The sequence below is a fragment of the Musa acuminata genome, chromosome BXJ2-9, assembly GCF_036884655.1.
Source record: "Musa acuminata AAA Group cultivar baxijiao chromosome BXJ2-9, Cavendish_Baxijiao_AAA, whole genome shotgun sequence".
In the NCBI taxonomy this organism is placed as follows: domain Eukaryota; kingdom Viridiplantae; phylum Streptophyta; class Magnoliopsida; order Zingiberales; family Musaceae; genus Musa; species Musa acuminata.
The window spans coordinates 10,046,953-10,061,611 of NC_088346.1; the positions used below are offsets into that span (position 1 = coordinate 10,046,953).

The following is a 14,659-nucleotide window of genomic DNA, read 5'->3' on the forward strand; positions in this document are numbered from 1 at the left end:
GTTTGAAGAGGAGAGAGGAGAAGGACGGCAGCCTTTCTCTCTCACTCTCTTTGAACCCTGCTAAAGCCCTACCGGTCTCCGTTCTCCGACGATCGGATCGAGCAGTTCCTCGAATCCATTCGGGATGGAACTCTGCAAGAACTGGAGGCGGGGGAGGAGCAGCCCCCCAAACGGCGTCAAGGTATGGATTGTCCTGGGGATCACCGTCGCCGGCGTGCTCATCCTCGCCGAGGCCACCCGCCGACGGAGGCGAATGTCGAGGGGCGTGCCGCGCCGTGTCGAGTTCTTCGGCGCCTTCGTCGAGCGGTTCGAGCTGGCCCCCTCCCCCCAGCCGCCTCCCCCTGCAGCTCGCCACCCCCTCGCCGACCTCAAGTTCGCCGTAAGCGACAAGTCGGTCGCCTTTCTTATTTGTCTGCCTCGATCATCTCCTTCTTCTGTTTCCCAGCAAAATTTTTTTTCTTTTGTTTGAGTCCTGCAGTTTTGAGATCAAGGGTTATGTTGCTGGGTACGGGAATCCGGATTGGAAGAGGACGCATGAGCCTGCTAGCCAGACGGCGGTGGTGGTCTCGGCGCTTCTGGAGCGTGGTGCAACGTGCGTCGGGAGGACTGTCATGGATGAATTTGCATTCGGGTCAGCATTCTCGATAGAATGATAGCTTTCTTTCCCCTTACTGTTTTGCTGGTTTATCAGCTATAAGTTCTTTGGCATGCTAAGTGATTGCAAAGGGGGTTTCTCTTTTGAAGTATATGTTTCTTTTTCTGCTTCAAGATTCTAATGACTAATATGCATATTGAGGAAAAACCAAAAGTTTGTGTAGATTTATTTGTGCACGGAGTGGATAGTGCGATTGAAAAAATACAGTGCAAATATGAGTCATTAATGCTGTTCAAAGAGAACTAGTTGTTATATGCATTTGTTTTGATCTTTGTGTTCCTTTCATGCAGAATTTTTCTTTTAATAAAAGTTTGGAAAACACATGAATCTGCTCACTCTAGCACTAGTTGATATATCTCTTTGGAGATCTGCAAATAGGGTTTCGGAGGCATCTAAGTTGCTCACTCTAGCAAGTGTAGGACATCTGTGACCAACGTTCAATGTTAAATGCAAGCGATAAAGGTCTCATGAACATAGTGAAGAGGAGTAGCAGATGAGACTTTGGGTAAAGAACTTGCTGAACATAGCTTAGAAACATGGTTTTTTACATTGAAACTTGAAAAGACTGTTGTGTTGGTTGATTCCCCAATTTTCCCTTTTGTGGTTCTAGTGAATTTTATGAGATGATATTTTTTGTGGCAATAAAAAAGCTCTTATGATTATAAACCATCTACGAGAAACTAATATAGCGTGATCAGTTGCAGACTGCAAAACCAAAAGGTTGTTTGTTGCATTCTACGTAATCATTAGTTTTGCCTTCTCATGTGGCTAATAAGTAAAATGGTTCATGTGGATGATACAAAATTTGGTTTGGTACACTTGTTATAGTCTTTATATATCTGGTAATGCCTGGTCAATCTGCTTTTATGTTGTAACAGTGTAACAGGAGATAACTTGCACTATGGTATGTTGTAACAGTGTAACAGGAGATAACTTGCACTATGGTACCCCAATTAACCCAGAATTGCCATCTCTGGTCCCTGGAGGATCATCCAGTGGTTCTGCTGTGGCTGTTGCTGCTGAACTTGTTGACTTTGCTCTTGGTATGTGAGTGATTCATGATTAAAACCATTTACCAGTATATTAGTTGATGGTTTCTCAAAGACTCAAACTGTGCTAAAATGTTGGCCAGCGCACTCATCATTTGTCTCTTGCATATTCTTTTGCTTAATGCCTCGTTAGTTCATGTATTGGTTGTACAGCTGCATCACTGAGGCATGATTAATTTGCTATATTAAATACTCCCATCTTTTTATTGTCATCTTTCATGCCTCAGATATTGCTTACGGCCTGGTTAGAAAATTTTCTTTGTTATTTTAATGTGAGAATTAGTGCTCAAGTTTTTATCTGCTCCTGTTACTACTTCAGAAATCATTTGTGACCCTTCTTAATGCAAATGCTTTTGTAGGATTCAGCTCATTCCTGATTACCAATTACCATTTGATTTTTGCCTTGAAACTTCCATCACTCACATACATCTGACAGTGAATGCATAATTATTTAGTTGCAGCTTTATGCTATTTTGTTTGACTTGAGAGAGATTGGTAGTTGAAATCAGGTAAAATTTTTTGGCATTTTAGGGTGACAGCATGTTCCCATGTACTTCGTGTCTCATGGTTTTTAGTAAATGGGCATTATATATGCCTTGTTTTTCACGGGTTCTTTGTCTTAATTTGCAATTTTGATGCTAAACTAACTGTTGCAGATATGTCATTCCTGTATCTGTGATAATGCTCTTGATCCTACTCTTCTGGTAGCATTTCCTAATTTATTGCTTACTTGTTGTAAAGACAAATATTTTATGCTGCTCTTTCATTTTAAATTCAAATTGCTTGATGAGGCTTATGGTTTTATAGGTACTGACACCATTGGAGGCATGAGAATTCCTGCATCATTTTGTGGAATTTTTGGATTTAAACCCTCTCATGGAACTATATCTAACATTGGGGTGTTAACAAACTCACAGAGTTTAGATACTATTGGTATGTCTTTGTGAACTTGTTAGCTCTTTTTTCTGTTTGATTTGCAAATTGAGAAGCACAACATTACTTTGCAAGCATTTTATCTATCATATGTTTTTCTTCAAGAAAATTGGCAAAGTGCTTCATGTATCTGGACTTATTTAGAATTAAATTTTATTTATGATGCTAATGTAAATAATATCTGGAAAAGGCATTTGTTATTTAGTGTTATGACTGTCATTTGTAGTTGTTAGATCTTTATATAACATACTTAGAAGCTGTCTGTAGTTGCCTGTGGTAATCCAAGTGCATTGTCTTGAAGAGTAAGAATTCAATTTGTTTGACACTGGTACTCTGTAAATAAGAGGGCATAAGTTCTGGATCTCTGCCTTTTGTTGTCTGAAGTATTTAAGAACAAATTCATGAAATATGCTATTACTGCATCAGAGTTTTTCTTCATTATTCTTTATGATTTATGTCCATGTCAGCATAGGTCTTCCCTCTCTGCCTAAACCTTTCTGAGACATATTGAAGACGACTATGCTACTGCAGCTGCCACATAGCTTTGTTGGACATCCGCATTCATCTTTCTGTTATTTCATGGCATGGCTAATTGATGAGTTGGCATTGGTACTTTACTTCCCCTAATAAACTTCTTTTTCTCATCCTTCCACTATGATAGTGGATACAGATACAGGGTATAGACATGTAACTGATATGCTATTACATCAAATCTTATAAGAAGATATATACAACATCTAATATGGCAAAAGGAAAAAGAAGTATAGTGTTGTATATGATAGAACTTGACATCTGCAATAGATGGTATTATATAAATTTATCATGAAAGGGAATAGGTAATTAACTTGCATTCATAACCCATTCATCATTGAAAAATATTTTACAGCATAGTACCTTATGAATGTAGAGAAGATAGCAAGAACATATGATTAATGAAGTTAAATCATTATTTAAAACTAGATAATTGTAATCTGATTCTTTATAAAACAATATATAAGCAGTTTATATATTGTTTTAAGCTAAATAATTTATCCATCTTATCTACAAAAAAGTCTATATCCAATAAAACAAAATTCTCCCAATTAAATATTGGCAAACATATCCTACATATCATGGATCTTTATTAATAGTTTAAAGAATGGATACTCTAAGCGAGTATGAGACACAAACAGAAGTATACTACAAGAAGCATATCCTAGACGTATAAAAAATGGATATGTTATTCAACTAAAAGTATTCATGCCCCACAGTCCTTATGTTTGCTGCATCAATCTCGTAAAATGCCATCCCCCTAGGCAATGTCATGACATGCCAAAATATCGCTGGCTGCTGTAAAGTTTTCTTTATCGTGCCTTGAGACAAAAGAGTGTTGACTCTTGGAATCTGCTGTCACTACTTATGGGTATCACAGTCTGTTGTCTTAACATCATTAAATCCATGTACCATCTAAAACAGCTAAAAAGAATATTGTGCAATCAAAGTGCAGTAAAGGGCACTGATGTTGGAAGAAATTAAGAGCTTTTAATCATTCAAGGTAACCATAGAAGTAGGTTACCATATTCCATTTTACCTGCTTATGTGAAACGTAAAATCTAGAAACACTAATCATGTCACTAACTAATGATGTAATATGTAATCAGAAAAAAACATATCTGAATATTTCACTAGATGGTTGGACTTATCATTGCACCCATGCAAACAAAGCTTTGACTTTCTTCTGCTTTGCTGGGATATTTTCTCTTGTGATATAATGAGCCAACTGCATGATTTGCAATTCTGTTTTTTTTCCCCACATTTATACGATTTTTTTTCTGACTTTTATTCAAAAGATGTTCCCTCTTGGTACTTCTATTTTGGAGAATTTTGGCTCTCCAAAATGTATGCAAAATGTTTTTTTTTTAATCACCTGTATAAGCAAAGAGGTCTTTCCCATAGAATGGAGTGTCTTAATATGTCTACATGCATTAGATGGAAAATGTTTTGTCATCACATTAGTAATTTTGGGTTTTTATACTCTTCATCCTAATCCCTTTCACCTTATTGTTTGTTATCTGCTGTACAAATTTCAAAGTTCCTTCTCTATTCACTGACTTGGAATCTGTATCAGGATGGTTTGCACGGGATCCATCTATCCTTCATTGTGTTGGGCATATATTACTGCAAGCATCTGCAATGGGACCAAAAAGGACCAGGCGGTTTATATTAGCTGATGATTGCTTTCAGATTTTAAGGGTTCCTAAGCATAAAACGGTGCAAGTTTTAGGCAAAGCTGTTGAAAATTTGTCTGGCTGTAAGCCATTATGGCTTTAAGTTTGCTGGTTCTTATAGAAAAAAATGATACTCATTTCATAATCACATGATTGTGATAAACAACTCATGCATGCTTTTGATTAGAAAATCATTTGCTATTTTGTGCAGACCAGCCTTTGAAGCATATGAATATCAGTCAGTATATCGCTACAAATGTATTGAGCTTGAAGGAATTTGTCAAGCCATCCACAAAAATGCAACATGGAAATTCTACTTTGAGGGCAATTTCTTCAGCTATGGTTTTGCTCCAAAGGTAAGTCAGTTATGTTTAATACAGTACACCATAACTCAATTTCATAAAATGGTTTGTTCTTGACTCTACCCCATCTGGATCTATTTGTGTATTATTAACACAAATATCTTCTGTCCACCTTTTTTTTCTCTTCTCTTTTACTGTCACTGATGGGTTTGCAGTAGGCAGAACCCTACATCATGTCACATAGACCATATAATTTTGAAGATGGATAATATGGTCTAGTATGGACTAACATGATCTGCTGTGTGCATTAAATTTCCATGCTAAGTTACTAGTTACAACACTGGAAATGGCTTATTGTTCAGACACGAAGATGATATGATCCTTATCCTTGTAATTGTGTATGCTTTCATGATTATTCTTTAATAATTATGTCTTTGGCATGTTATTCATGTTTTTCTAATGAGGAAAGGAATTAGGTAGTTGTCTGTCTCAGTTTTCTTAGGGAGTAGTATATAAATAATGAGACATCGTCAACACTTTGATGCAAGTGTTTGTCAGCAGCTAGTTGTGAATTGGGGCTTTCTCGTCTGACATATCATTCACCTTTCCAGATATGAATTCAAAACAAACCATGAGGATTGGTTTAATACAACAAAGCCCAGAATCGGTATAGATATTTCCTCTCAAGTTCTTGCGGCTGTGAACTCCACACAGGATAACATCAAGTCTTTGTATAAAATGCGTTTAGAACTGAGAAGTGCATTGAACAAACTTTTGAAGGTACTTTTCTGGTATTTGATATAGCAGTATTGTATATCATAACTTGATTATACTAGTGAATCTTGTCATTCTTCATTTGATGTACTCTAAATATTGTGCTATTGTTTCTTTCTGTTGATGAATTAAATATTCTTCTATGTAATATTAGTACATCTCAAACAGGGAAATATGACATGTCTCCTGTACTAACTGATTGTTGGATGCTTGGAATTTTGGTGATCGAAAAATAGGTTTCTGATGTGGATTTAATTACTTATTGCACTTTTTGGTTTCACTACTTGGTCAGAGTATTCTGTCAGACCGGAAATGTTCTCTTGCAACTGTTGTAAAGTACTTATACAACCTAGCTTTTGTGGATTCTTTTATGGTCCATAAGGATCCAGTCCTGTATGCCTCTTATGGTTCTATTATTTTTGCTATTGATATCATTTTTTTTACGTCTTCTCAAGGATAATAAACCTAGGATGTTTGTAGCTTATTCTAATTCTAAATCCCCATGGCTACCATGTGAACTCACCTCGCTGTAACTTACTCATAACCTGGAAGAGCATGTACATCTGTTCCACTTTGAAGAAGTTTGGGTTCTTCTGGTAGAAATGTGATGATATTAAACGTTTTGTATGTACTAGAAGATGCTAACAATTTGAAATTGTGCATTCAGGGTGTACACCTATATACATTATGCAGTCAAAAAGTTGGCATCCTCGATGGTTAATATTTATTTAATATATATTCCTTTTACAAGGGAAAATGTCTTTTTTACTTAGATGAACTTATTTGTGCTGTCATGGAAAAAAAGAAGAAGAGAAAATTGTGTACTTTTTCAGTTCAGCTAGGTTCCATTTACTTGAATCCTTGATTGTGGAAAATCATTATTTTGGTATTCCACATAAGCACACTTCTTTCCTACCTTCAGTATTGCTGACCCAATTATAGTTTCCGCCTTTTTGCTTATTATTGCACATTGCTTCCTACTTATTTCTTTCTGCTATTGTTTATTTTGTTCTGATTATGACTTTTTGTTGTCTTTTATGTGTTCTCCAGTAATATTGTATGCTTTTGCAGGATGATGGAATTTTGGTAATTCCAACAGTCACAGAATTTCCTTTTAAACGTGATTCTAGGAAAAAGATAACTCCTGATATTGAAGATCATCTACATGCATTATTGAGCATTGCTGGGATGTCTGGCTGTTGTCAGGTACTTGATTGCATTTCTTTTGTAGTTTATAGTAGTTCAAATAAGTTTTGAAATGTACAAGTGATTAAGTCATGATAGTTCTTGTTGGCTGCTCTGCAACTTTAACACTACATTTTTTTTTTAAATTTGCAGATCACAGTCCCTTTAGGAAAGCATGAGAGCTATCCCATTTCTATATCATATATAGCAGCACATGGAGCAGATAAATTTCTTCTTGATACTGTTTTGGATATGTATTCGTCTCTCCAAGAACAGATTACAATTGCATCCAACTTGGTGCCAACACCTGATACCAATGGGGACATGGATGCATCAGAACTATGGAAAGAAAAGGTTTTTTTTGCCTTTTACTATATGCTGAATCTAGGTGGAATCTGGTATTAGTGATGGTTTGTAGTTTCTATTGGAAACTTTGAACATGGCTAGATCATATGCATGTTTTGCTTGCCTCTCTGGTCCTTGGAGTCTATCATGCTTATTACTGTAGTTTCATATATGTGATAATCTCTTGTGGAGTGTTATACGTCTTTTAAACCTCAATGTAGATGTTTAGAGATATCTGTTCTTTAATTTCATTGTTTGTCTAATCCTCTCTTTGTTTGGAATCTTTGTGAACCTTGATAACTGTAGAGTTAAATAGTGTGGTTACATGTTCCAAAACTTCTTAAATTTGTTTACCACATAGTAGGAGGAATTAAAAGGTATTATTAGGTCTTCAGATTTTCCAATTTGTTATAGTGATCTTTCAGTTCATGTCATTAATGTTGCAAAACATAACCTATCCTGATCAATAAGGGATCTTGACATGTACCTCTTTTTCTCATTTCCAATCATGGTTCATTTAAACTTTAACTCAATTTAATCAGTGAGATTCTTAGTTGTCTTTGCTTTCACCTTTTGCCTTCTATTAGCACAGTTAAATTTATACGCTGTAAGGGGCCCTAGGGTATTGAGACAATAAAAGCCTCTTCTGGATATTTTGCCATACAAATCAAACCTTTCCACAGTTAACAATCACCAATGTGAGAAAAGATGTGGTTTAATTTTCCCTACCCTAAGATCCAAAAAGCTTGATCCGTGTTATGCCAGAAGTTAGTAAATTAGGGTTTAATTGACTTCTAATGGATTGTGTTTTCTTGACAGCCTTATTTAGTCCTTCAATTACTATAATGCTCTTCCACATGGTTAAAGATACTACAGCAACTTTCCTTGCATATTGACAGTCTCATAGCCACTGTGATCAATCTGGAGCCAAGTATCAGATAAAAAGCAAGATACCTGATCTAAAATCTTCATCAACAGTTATCTAAGGCCAAAGTCTGCAATGTTTGGATCAACCACAGAATTTATTATTGGGATCAGTTCAAATTGGTCAAGTCAGTTGGATCGAATTATGTGTAATCAGTTTCTTTTTTTAAATCTGCTACCTTTCTGTTTCTGATGAAATGACTAGAAAGAAGTTTGGATCATCCAGAAATTACCTGGAAACTGACATTCTGCTGAAAATCAGTTGGAAATCAATTTGGATCAGCCAGGCGAGATCATTGGCCGATCTCAATCTTGATTAATTGGATTAAATCACTCTGCCTATCCTGAAAACTGTCTCAGATAGACCTTGCCATTGAGATATGTTGACAAAGAAGACATCATGAATTGATATCTACTCCATTACTTCTTTCCTATCATTTTCAAGTTATGGTTGTAGTTTGTCAGGAGATAAGTATAAATATTTGATAAAATGCCCAACATTGCCATTAGAAATTCAACGTAAGGTTATATAAGGCTTTTTCTCTGCCTGTTGAGATTTAAGAATAACATTTGAATTTTCAAAAAATTCTATCACAAATAAAATATGGCCCTAATGATGTAATAGGGAAATGCTGCATACAAGGGAACACAGTGGAACAAGGCTGTTAGCTTCTACTCTGAAGCTATTAAACTGAACAATGCAAATGCAATATATTACTGCAACAGGGCAGCAGCTTATCTGAAACTGGCTTGGTATGTTATATATTGTACTATTCTTGATTGATTCATCAGTATGAAGCATTCAGTTTGACAACTTTGTCACAGTTTCCAGCAGGCTGAAGCAGATTGCAGCCAGGCTCTTTTGTTGGATAAGAAGGTGAGAATGCCCTTAAAAGAGTGTTTCCTTAACCTTCTACGTGTATTTAAACTTTCATGAATCCTTTAAATTATTTACTATTAACTTTTCCATTGCACTTATGAATTTCTTTCCTTCACAAACTATGAGCTGTTCTTATATCTAATGCCTAATGCTGGATGGCTTCACCACCTAATTTGTGGTTAAGTGACTGAGAAATAATCTGTTGAAGGAAAGATTGAATATAATCCAGAAGGACAATTTACCAAGTGCTAGGCATATGAATGCATATAATATGAATAGTAGTTGATATGAGTGAATTTATAGGTGCCTTTTTGAAGTTGAATGCTATAGGCTCTTTGCTGATCAACTCTTTATTGCCTGTTCTGATGAATGATTGCCAGAAAATTGCAGGCATGTCACTAGGATGACAAGTGTATTTTAGTCTTTGTAGATTTTTTCCATCAAAGAGAGAGGAAAGGTCTATTTTTAAGATCTCTGTTTGGTTATCAGAGCCATGGTTGCCACCTTGGTTTTTCCGTGTGCAATCACGGCTAGAAGTGCTACTTTAAACTTTCTCACCTTACTAGAATGTGCCAGCTGTTGTCCTAGACAAGTGGAGCTTTGGGAATCCTGTAGTGCGTGCACAGAGTGTTGGGGATTTTGTTCAGATCTCTAAGGTAATGATTTCATGTGCCATTAGTGTTGATTTATGTCATACAACATGCTACCAGCATGAGGCATGATACCATCCTATGTCTAAGCACCGCAGTGGGCTATCATATAGGCCGTGTCTACTAGTGTATTCCCATGTTGATTTGTGCTTGTTGGCACATACCATTTCAGCACATATGCAGCAAAATTGCATTCCAGGTTGCCACAAAATCAAAAAATCTTGCTCTAATGTGTATCAATTGAGAAAAACTATCTTTGCTGGACAAATGTGCATCATATGTAGGTGATTTATTTGATATTCTATCTTTAGCTTCAAGGTTTCTTATATTGACAATTACAACTCAACTTAGATGGTGATGCAACTTCAATGATTTTGTTGAGTTATTTTCTCCAAATTTTGTGGGTGTTTATCTCCTGTTGACTGTTCCTTAATCTTACTTTAATTTGCTTTTCATGTGAAAACTAATGAAGCTGAATAGATGGTCTCATAGCAAAATTTTTTGCATACAAGAGTTGCTTAGTCTGGATTTATAAGAATCTCTTTGTAGTTAGAGATCAGTGATTTAAAAAGCACTATGCGTCAAAAAACGCAATGTCCCAAAATGTTCGAGGCAAAACGAGGTGCTCTGAAATGTTAAAATATAAAAAAATATAATATAATTAAAAAATAATTATTTTAATAAAAAATATAATATTAAATCAAAAATATACTATTAACATTAAATTACTTACTGTTAATAGTAGTAGAAGGGAAGAAAAAAATTGTTAATAGTAATAGAGAGGGATAAAAGGGTCAAAGGTAGCAGTGAGAAGCTAGCAGTAGTAGCAGCGGAGGGTTAGTTTAAGACAGCTATGGCAGCGCTGCGAACGATAGCAGCGGCAGCCGTGGAAGATGTGGACAGCGACAGCGGCAGCGATGGAAGCTATGGACAGGAGCAGTGGCAGCGACAGAAGCTACGGATGGTACCAGCAGCAATGGCAGAAGCTCCATAGGTCGTCCGTCGGTGGCGGAGGAACCTACGGTCCTCTCCCTCGACAATGGAAGGAACTACACACGGAGCGACAGTGGAAGGAAGCTATGGGCTGTTGCTAAGTTGTTGGACTTGTTTGTTGATGACAGAGGAAGGCTTTATCCGCTGCATTTGCGGTGAAGGCAACGACAGAAAGCGTCGGTAATGGAGGCAGAAGCAGCGTTAGGGTTGGCTTAGGGTCGCATAGGCGTGAAGGGTGGGGTAAGAAATTGCATTATTGAACCAAACCAGGTAAAAGTTTGGTTCGGTTTGCTTATTTGAACTGGGCGCTCGCCCAAAGCGCCCGACGCCTCGGTTTGGGCGAGCGCCCAGGTGGCGCCTCATTGAAGCGATCGCCTGGTCCACACACGAGGCACTCAGGCCTCGCCTTGCCTCACCCGAGCACCTATTTAAATCACTGTTAGAGATAATGCTTTGTCTCTAAAAGTCTAACATCTCTTTATTTCAACTGAACAAAGAAGTCCGGGGACAGATGTGACTCTAAATAAATATGACAAAGATAGACTGTTTGGACATTTAGATGTTGGTAAATCCTTGCATTTGTTTTCTGATTTTAAAGTTAGCCAGACTACTGACTTCGTACCTAAACATAGTTTTTCTCTTGGTATCTAGTGAATATTTTAAAAAATTCTGAATTTTATGTGGTATTTTATTATTGCTGATATTTTAACTATAAGCCTCTAGCATTTCCTACTTCTGAACGATTTCTGTAGCTTTAATATGACTCAATAAACTTCTACTTTTTTGACTGGAAAAAGGTTAGTATTCTTTTCTAACTGACTTCATGTTTTGTCATTAGAATGTAAAAGCATATTTGAGGCGAGGAACTGCCAGGGAAATGCTCTTGTGTTATAAAGAAGCTCTTGAAGGTGAGTGCCTAATGTTACCATCATCTTCTACATTAAAATTCATTTTTGTCAATTGTGTTCTTATCCATTCTTGCAAACATTATTAACCTTTGGCAACTTCTGAGTTGTTGCATCCATTGTTATTGAGGGCTGTAGAAACGACCTCATGCAATCATGCCTTAATGTTTGCATTCATTTGACATATTTTAAGCCCAAACGGTAGCAAACGTACTGTAACTGGCATGTCTTGGTTATAGAACCTGTTATTGTTAAGCAAGATTGTATGTTGAAAATGAAAAGATGTCTTACATGCAACACTTTGCGTTAATGCCAAACAAATAAAAAAAGGAAATAACTTGCAGTTTACCTGAAACCTCCAGATCTGTTACATTTAACGATTTCATTCTCCTGTTTGGTTTTGTCTTGGTTTCTGTTTGCCTTTCATTTAACCATTTATTGATTTCTAACATATGAGTAAATCAGATTCTTTGAAGAAATTTTGATCTGAAAGATTGTGATTCAAGGCTTTCTTTGGTTTCTGTTTTCTTGAGTGCTTATTAGAGTTGATGTAGGTACTGATGATTAACTTCATCTCAAATCTGATTTGGCTGTTGCAAAATGCATAAATGCTTCCTATATTTAGATGACTTGGTCCCTAGACAACACAATGCACCTCTTTATGAATTGAACCTATCATAAAGTATTCTTTATCAAAAAATCTTGAAATGCATCTCCCAGTGTTGACATGGAGAGATAATACAAGTTGTTTACATATTCAAGTTGCTCGATGATCGACACTACTGAAAATCTTTCACCCCACCTCACAAGAAGGGTTTTTATGTTCATGAATCATGGAGTTGACCAATAGTATTGTATAGCAACAAGACTAGTCTGTCAGACTTTGCTTTTGTATGATTTAATAAAGAAGCTTCCATATATTGATCGTACCTGAAACTAAGATTTACGGAAGACTTATGAAGATTGCAAAAATAAGAATATTTTCTTGGAATTTGTTACCATTGATATGGTGTTAATGATAAAGTCAAACACTGGTTTGTAGAAGTAAAGCCATAAATTAAGTGTGATGAGTATCTGAAACTAAAGATCTATGAATAAAATTGCTCCCCTGCAGAAGCTTGCTTTAATGACTAATGACAACTTCTATATAGATTTTAAGCATGCCTTGGTTCTGGAACCACAAAACAAGGATGCCGTTGATGCAGAGAAGAGATTAAGAAAACTGATGGCCTGAAGTCATGCTCAACAGCCACTCCTGGAAGCAAGAAGCATGAAGCTCATCAGAAGGCCGAAAAGTGTTCCGGACATCCCGAAAATGATCCAGTTTTTGGTAAGCTCTTAATGTGTGTCTCGGCAATAAAGGCCTTTGCGTCAAGTTATTACCATCTATCATAAGCATTAACATAATTTTGTTTCAAAAAAAAAATTGCTATAGTTTTTTGCAAAAAAAATGTGCGCTGTAATCATGGAACTGTACTGTAGAGTTACAAATACCACATTGTGATCTCACTGAGGTTTAACATTATATTTTTCCTGCAAATTCAATGCGCAGAACACAATCAACTTTTCTTGGAGCATTCATCACGGTCATGCTCAGACACAATTAACTTCATGAGCATCTATCAAGGTCGCAGGTTAATATAGAATTAATTATGAATGCATATTGGATGTGGATTAATTATGGATCTTAAATGCATGGTGATAAAAGCTCCCATAGCAGCCTGGTGATGGTTTTGTCTGCCTCTCCAGTGTTGTGAATACCATACGCAGCCAAAGGAGAATAGAGGTCGAAGGGATAGAGAGGAGCACGAGAATCATATGAATAAGAACCACAAGATCTGGTATGAAGAGAAGCATGGAAGGAGAAGGGAGATGGATGGATAAAAGAGAGGAGCACGAGAAGCGTAAGGAAGAAGAGTTGAAAGTTAGCGAACCACCTGCGGTCCTACGACGAGAGCCACTTGAGGGGGATTGAAATATGAATGTTAGTGCTATTTCGAAATGATATACAAGTTTAGTAATTTAATTGCAATTCACACTCACTAAATTAATATTTCGACGTGATATACGAGTATAATTTAATGTACATGAGGAACCCACAAATTAGAGGGGAAATATTAGACACTGGTGGTTAAGGTGAAGATACGCATATGAGTAATGATAGCGATAAAACTAGTTGAATTTTTTGTTACATCCAAATAACATAATTCTAACTTTACATATATTACTTATGTAATAATATACTAATTAATTCGGATACCTCAACAAATAGAAGTAGTCCGACAAAAATGGTGGAGTAAACGCTTGATTTTTAGAACCAATCAAATAATCTACGATCGAAACAAATGGACAAAAGCATGGCATACAAATCTTATCGCTATGTCTCTCTACACGAAGCACGGAGCCGATTGCCTTCCTCTAGCTATGATGGAAGCAAAACCCGTTCCTTCGCAACGAGTTGCACGAAACAGCAGCAGTAGGTAGGTACTCTTCTTAATCAGCGAGCTTCCTTCGGATCGACGATGCAGCCATTTTAGCCCACAGCAGTAGCAACTCTTTCGTCTCCTCCGCCTCATCATCCATCTGTTTCACCTCTCCGTGGCCTCTTCCATTGTTGACAGACCAGAGACACGGAGGAGAATCTTCATCCAATACACCCATCTCCTTCTTCTTCTTCTTCTTTCCAACATCCATCTGATCGACGTAGTCTGCACCTGCCATGGCTAGAGCCTCAAGCGAAGTGCCCTTCTTCTTCTTCTTCTTCGTCTTCGTCTTCTCGTCATCCATCGGTTTGTCTTCTTCATGGTCGATAGCTAAGAGATATGGAGGAATCTCTTCGTCCAATGTGTCGAAGTCT

General features: G+C 36.9%; 1 protein-coding gene across 3 annotated transcripts; it reads left to right on the forward strand.

The window, feature by feature from the left end:
- Positions 1-13,484, forward strand: LOC103997957 (outer envelope protein 64, mitochondrial). Of its 3 annotated transcripts, XR_010491260.1 has the most exons (14): positions 1-390; positions 479-631; positions 1,574-1,698; positions 2,512-2,637; positions 4,745-4,927; positions 5,056-5,200; positions 5,758-5,926; positions 6,992-7,126; positions 7,259-7,459; positions 9,000-9,127; positions 9,200-9,251; positions 11,736-11,805; positions 12,954-13,132; positions 13,355-13,484. XR_010491260.1 is itself a non-coding variant. In XM_009419304.3 (13 exons), the coding sequence occupies exons 1-13, from the start codon at positions 125-127 to the stop codon at positions 13,034-13,036; spliced, it is 1,836 nt and encodes a 611-aa protein (XP_009417579.2). In that variant the 5' UTR covers positions 1-124; the 3' UTR covers positions 13,037-13,327. The 3 variants fall into 3 exon arrangements, 1 of the variants encoding a protein (XP_009417579.2); XR_010491261.1 differs by lacking the exon at positions 13,355-13,484 and having other exon boundaries at positions 9,210-9,251; positions 12,954-13,035; XM_009419304.3 differs by lacking the exon at positions 13,355-13,484 and having other exon boundaries at positions 12,954-13,327.
- Positions 13,485-14,659: the final 1,175 nt, after the last annotated feature.

What these genes read in the sequence shown, in the direction of transcription:
- LOC103997957 (XM_009419304.3), top strand. Translation starts at nt 125, where the DNA reads ATGGAACTCTGCAAGAACTGGAGGCGGGGGAGGAGCAGCCCCCCAAAC. An exon ending in GCTATGGTTTTGCTCCAAAG is followed by an intron (nt 5,201 to 5,757) that starts GTAAGTCAGTTA and finishes TCACCTTTCCAG; the next exon opens with ATATGAATTCAAAACAAACC. An exon ending in CATTGAACAAACTTTTGAAG is followed by an intron (nt 5,927 to 6,991) that starts GTACTTTTCTGG and finishes ATGCTTTTGCAG; the next exon opens with GATGATGGAATTTTGGTAAT.